This window comes from Monoraphidium neglectum, assembly GCF_000611645.1.
Source record: "Monoraphidium neglectum strain SAG 48.87 unplaced genomic scaffold scaffold01711, whole genome shotgun sequence".
Lineage (NCBI taxonomy): Eukaryota > Viridiplantae > Chlorophyta > Chlorophyceae > Sphaeropleales > Selenastraceae > Monoraphidium > Monoraphidium neglectum.
The window spans coordinates 1,258-6,657 of NW_014011917.1; the positions used below are offsets into that span (position 1 = coordinate 1,258).

The window sequence follows — 5,400 nt, forward strand, 5'->3', positions numbered from 1 at the left end:
AGCCTGCGCCGCCGCCGCTCGCGCCTCAGCAGCAGCAGCAACTGGCGGCCCTATCTTCGCAGCTGCAGCACTTGACGCCGCTGGCCCAGACGGGCGGCGGCCCGCTGCAGATGGGGCAGCCGCCGCCGCCTCTTGGGCGCAAGCCGACTCCTCGGCCGTCGGATCAGGGGCCGGCGCAGGCGCCAGAGCCCCAACAGCAGCTGCAGCCGCAGTTGCAGGGCGGCAACGCGCCGGTCGACCCCCGCCGTGCCGGCCGGCGCTCCAGCACGCCCCCATCTGCGGACACTCAGCGCGCAGCCATGGCGGTCGACCCCCCGGGCAGCTACGGCGGCGCCGCCGCCCCCGCCGCCGCCGCCGCGGCTGCGCCCCTGCAGGCCGCGCCCGCGCTGCCAGGCCTGCAGCAACGGCCGCAACAGGGCCCGCAGCAACCGCCGGCGACGCTGGTAGCACCCCCACAGCAGCAGCAGCAGCAGCAGCAGCAGCAGCAGCAGCAGCAGCAGCAGCAGCAGCAGCAGCAGCAGCAGCAGCAGCTGTCTGCTGACCCCGCGCTCCGCGAGGCCGCGGCGCGCGACCTGCTGCTCTCCCGCATGACGCCAGAGGAGCGCGCCACGGCCCCGCCCTCCGACGTCACCCTCGCCCTCCGCGGCCTGCTGCGGACGCTGCACGTGACGGGGGCCGACGCCGCGGCGCAGATGGCCCAGCTGCAGCAGGAGCTCACGAAGGTGCAGTTCCTGGTGCTGTTTGCGCTGGCGCGGGTGTACGCGCAGGACGAGGAGGTCCGGCGCGCGGTCAACGCATGCTATGAGGCCGCGCAGGGTGGCCCTCCGGAGCAGCAGCAGCAGCAGCAGCAGCAGCAGCAGCAGCAGCAGCAGCAGCAGGGGCAGCAGCAGCAGCAGGCGCCGCCTGTTGTCAACGAGGTGCGGCTCGTGAAGACCGGCAGCGGGCACCTGCGGCCCAAGGCGGCCGCCGCGGTCCCCCCACCCGTGTCGTCGCAGCAACAGGAGCAGCAGCAGGTGGTAGACGCGCAGCCGCAGCCGCCGCAGCAGCATCAGCAGAAGCAGGGCCCGCCGCCGCTGCGGGACGAGGCCAAGTTCTGCACGCCGCACGACAGGGCGCGCGTCCCCGCGTTGCTGGAGTACTACGGCCACCAGGAGGCGACGGCGCTGCTGAACGACTTCAACCAGCGCATAAGGAAGCAGGGTGGCGACGCCGCGCAGCTGCTGGTGTTTAGCGAGCGTACCGAGGGGCCGTGGAATGAGTACGTGGTCGCGCAGGGCGGCCGCGTGCTGGGCCGCGCGGTCGACACGCCGAAGCACGCGGCCAAGCGCAGCGCGTGCGGCGCGGCGCTGGTCGCGCTGCACGACGCGGGGGTCGACCTGCCGCGGTCGAAGAGCGCGCTCAAGGGGCCGCCGCTGCCCATGCCGCCGCGCGGCGGGAGCGGTGGCGGGGGCGGCGGCGGCGGGAGCGGCGGCGGCGGGAACGGCGGCGGCGCGGCGGCTGGCGGCGGCGCGCAGGCGTCACAACTCCGGCCGCCGCCGCCGCAGCAGCAGCAGCACGAGGCGGCGGCGGCGGTGCGGCACCTGCCGCCCGTGGAGCGCCTGGCGGTGCAGCTGCCCGCGCAGATCCAGCACCTCCCTGCTGGCCAAGGGCCCTCAGCACCCGTCCAGCCGGGGCAGCCCCGGCCCAACATAGCTCCGCCGCGGCCCCAGCCGCAGGCGAAGCGCGGCGCAGCCGGCGGCGGCCCGGCTCCGCAGCAGCCGGGGCCGAAGCCGGCGCAGCCGCGGCCAAAACGGAGGTGGGAGGACGCCCGTGCGCAGGACGCCCCCGTCGACACGAGCCTTGCCAAGCGGGCCCGGCCGCCCAGCGCTCAGCCGCAGCAGCCGCCGCCCGGACACGCTCAAGCTGGCAGCCTGCTGCAGGCGCACCTTCAGCCCCCGCAGAAGCACGGCCAAAGTGACGCCCAGCGGCTCGCCCCGCCGGGGCAGCAGCAGCAGCAGCAGCCGCAGCACCTGCAGCACCCGCAGCCGGGCCAGCACCGGCAGGTCCAACAGCTGCAGCAGCAGCAGCGGCAGCAGCAGCAGCCGCCTGGTGCGTCCGTCCACCTGCAGGCCAGGCAGGCGCCGCCCGCGGCACCGCCGCCGGCTCAGCAGGTGCAGCAGGTGCTGCGCATTGGGCTCAACGGCGTGCACGGCGCGCCCAACGGCGTGCACGGGGCGCCCAACGGCGCGGCGGGAGCCCATGGGTTTGGCCTGCGCGCGTCGAGCATCCCAGTGGTCAGCGGTGCGTTCTACAGCGGCGGCCAGATCCCCCTCCTGAGCCACGCGCCCATCGGCGCGCCCGCGCCGCGCCCCGGCGTCCCCGGCCCGCGCCCGCCGCCGGGCGGGCCGCGCCCGCCCCCGGGCGCGCCGCCTCCTCAGCAGCAGCGCGTGCACGCGCACCACTCGCACCTGCCCACGGGGCTCCTGGCGCAGCAGCAGCTGCAGCCGCAGCCCGTTGTGCTGCAGCTTGCTCAGGGGGTGCCCAGCCAGCAGCAGGTGGCGGCGCAGCAGGCGGCCAACAGGCAGCGGCTCGCCATGATGCAGCAGCAGCTCAACTTGCAGGGGGGCAGGCGCTAGGTCGCTGCCACGAGGCTGCCGGCCGCGGCGCAAAGTGTGGTGAGGGCGTCGCAGGCGCGCCGGACGAGCGAGGGCAGGGCGGGGTCTGGGGCAATGGGCCATGAACAGCTGGCTGGGCAGGCGTGCGCCTCGCGTCGTCGGCCGTTGCTGCGTGAGGTTATTTTTTCACGGTTTCGGTAGCTTGTCTATCGGCAGCAATGCTTTTGTGGTATGCTGATTATCGGCGTCTCGTCTGCACTTGTCGAGTGTTGCGTCATGATTCTCACAACCGCTCCCACTTGACAGGGGCCTGTCTTGGATTGCTGCACCTCGGCATGAACCCCCACTGGCCGCCGCAATCCTCTGAGATGAGGAGGGCGTTCTTTCTTATCTCTTGTTTTTGTCTCTTGTTTTTTGGCAGTGTAAAGTGGTGCCTGTGTGAGATGCACTCCTAGAGGGTGGTAGCTGCATCAGGGGTGCACGGGAGAAACGGGTTGGCTGTTTAGGGGCTGGTCCCGCCCGGTGATACAGCGGTCGATGCCAGATTGAGCACATGTCAATGGCCTCCGTCCACGCGGTGCAGTTCACCATGCCGTTGCATTACATGAGAAGCTGCCGGGGATACAAGTGTATGCCATCTGGTGTGTGTCTCCATCGTCGCCGCATCGCGAAAGCATGCTTTACACAATGAGGGAGGCCATCCCCCAAGCAAGCGGGCACAGACGAAGTGTGCGCCGCAGCTCCCCGTGGTAAAGGAAGCGCCAACGCTTGGAGGGGCAATCTACAGGAGGCCCCTCAGGGGAGCAGCAGGCCCCCACGCACACCCAAAGGTGCAGTGACGCGTGGTGCGAGGCGAACGCACGGAGGGCGTTTGGTGCGTGATGGTGATGTACACTTTGATTGAGCTGTGCTAGGATGGAAGCTGCTGCCCAGCTGCGACAAGGGCTGCGGCGCGGGAGCGGCTGCTGCCTGGAGGGCAGCCAGGAGAGCCGCCGCTCGTCGCTCGCGTCGACAAGGGGCCGGCCGGCATCCCTGCAGAAAAGCCGAACCAGTAGTAAAGAGACCATACCCAAAATCAAATAAACAGCAAGAAATCAAATGGGGCGCTGACAGCACCCAGGTCCCCTCCCCGCCGGCCCTCGCAGCCGGGGCACGAGCACGGCCCGGGGAGGCCTCAGCTGCGTCCTGCCGCCGGGCCCCTCACAGCGCCATCTCCGCCTGCAGCGCCTCAAGCTCCTCCTCCTCCCGGGTCTTCGCCTTGGCCTTGACAGCGCCGGTGGGCGCGCTGGGCAGGGCCGCGGCGGCGGCGGCGGCGGGCACCTTGGTGGCGGGCACGGCGGCGGGTTCCAACAGCTGGCTGTCCAGCTCCTCCTGGTGGGGTGGGTGGGTCGCGATGGGGTGTGAGCAAGGTTTCATACTGGTGCATGGTGTGTGTGCGTGTGTGCTGTGTGTGTGTGTGTATATGCGCGCGCTCCGGAGCAGTTGTGTGTACGCGTTCTGAGTGTGCAGTTGTATGCGTGAGGAATTGTTGAGTGCGTAAACAGAGTGGACTGGGGCCCGCAGTAATAACGGAAGCCGTGCTAGCAGCACGCAGCTGCACACGGCTCTTGGACCACAACACACAAGCAGCAGCGAGCGTATCATTGGTGGGCACGCCCGACGACACCTCAGGCTCCGCTCCGCCTGGCACTCGCGCCGCGCCCGGCCACCCGGGCGCCGCACACCACGCACCCCAGCCACAAGCAATCAATGGTGTGCCAAAGCACGATTTCAAGACACCGCAAGCAGCGTGTCCACAGCGAAAAGGCTCACACAGCGCACACAGCACACGCGGCGCCCCCCTCCCCAGCCCACCTGCTCCAGCTCTGCCAGCTCCCCCAGCAGATCGTCCTCGTCCATGTCCTGAAACAGCCCCACAGGCTGGAGGGGATGAAGCGGGTTGTTTCGGCAAGGAGTTGGCAAAGACAGGAGGGAACCGGCTGCAGAGTGGAATGCGCATGCGGAACAAGGTGGCGCGTGCGGAGGGGCGCCTGGCAAGCAATCGTACAGGCTACGCGTGGTGGCGAAGCAATGCGCCGGCCTGGGCGCCGGCGTGCAAGCTGCGCTACACGCAAAGTCCATCGACTGGCATCCCCTCACGCTTCCCAGTCCATGCGCCGGCCCGCGGCTGCCGTCCTTGTGCCATCCCTGCCTGGCCGCGCCGGCTGAAAGCGCCTCAGGCGGCAGCTCCACAGCCCGCCCCGGGCCCCGCACCTGCGCCACTGCCTCGTTGATGGCCCTCATCTGCTCCCCGACCTCCTGGATCTCCTCCAGGGTATTGTCGATCTTGTCGATCTTCATCTCCTGTTGTGAAATCAAGAGTTGCATCGACGCAAGGCGAGCGGTGAGGCAAGGGAAAGGGCAGGCAGAAGCCTGAGGATGGGAGCGAACCTGAGCCCACTGCAACAAGGCACCGAGCCCGGCACGTGTGAGCTTGTGGTGGCCTCGCCGACCGCCGCTGCCGCCTCTGGTGAATGCAAGGAGAGGCCAGGTGCACGCGGTCCCGCCCGCCAACCGCACCGCCATGGTCTTCTTCTGCGCCTTGGTGGCCGCCGCCATGTCGCTCAGCACGCCCAGCGTGGTCTGCTGCTCCTCCAGCATGTGCTTCTGCTCCAGCAATCTGCGGCCGCACGGGGCAACGCACGCGCTTATGCGTCGCCGGACCTCTTCAACAGCACAAGCGCTGCTTGCGCCCTGTGCAACGGCGCCTGCCGCCCGAGCCGCCTGCTGCCGAGGAGGCGCGCGCGGCAAGCCAGCAGCGCTGCAG

The 5,400-nt window shown here is 70.1% G+C and overlaps 3 protein-coding genes across 3 annotated transcripts in view; 1 reads left to right on the plus strand and 2 right to left on the minus strand.

Annotated features, from left to right (window-relative positions):
- MNEG_8787 (hypothetical protein) overlaps positions 1 to 2,615 on the plus strand; it is a gene marked incomplete at both ends in the record, with an annotated part of 3,367 nt that extends 752 nt beyond the window's left edge. Inside the window, one exon of the mRNA XM_014042737.1 lies at positions 298 to 2,615. Within this exon, the coding sequence (XP_013898191.1) occupies positions 298 to 2,615 (2,318 nt within the window). The remainder of the gene's footprint in view (positions 1 to 297) is intronic.
- Positions 2,616 to 3,794: 1,179 nt separating this feature from the next.
- Positions 3,795 to 5,234, minus strand: MNEG_8788 (hypothetical protein; the record flags this gene model as incomplete). The annotated part of the gene is made up of 4 exons (XM_014042738.1): positions 3,795 to 3,965; positions 4,449 to 4,514; positions 4,848 to 4,937; positions 5,154 to 5,234. 4 exons carry the CDS (start codon positions 5,232 to 5,234, stop codon positions 3,795 to 3,797), a joined length of 408 nt encoding a protein of 135 aa, XP_013898192.1.
- Positions 5,235 to 5,281: 47 nt separating this feature from the next.
- The window catches only part of MNEG_8789 (hypothetical protein), a gene marked incomplete at both ends in the record, with an annotated part of 1,345 nt that continues 1,226 nt past the window's right edge, over positions 5,282 to 5,400 (minus strand). The window contains one exon of the mRNA XM_014042739.1: positions 5,282 to 5,357. Within this exon, the coding sequence (XP_013898193.1) occupies positions 5,282 to 5,357 (76 nt within the window). The remainder of the gene's footprint in view (positions 5,358 to 5,400) is intronic.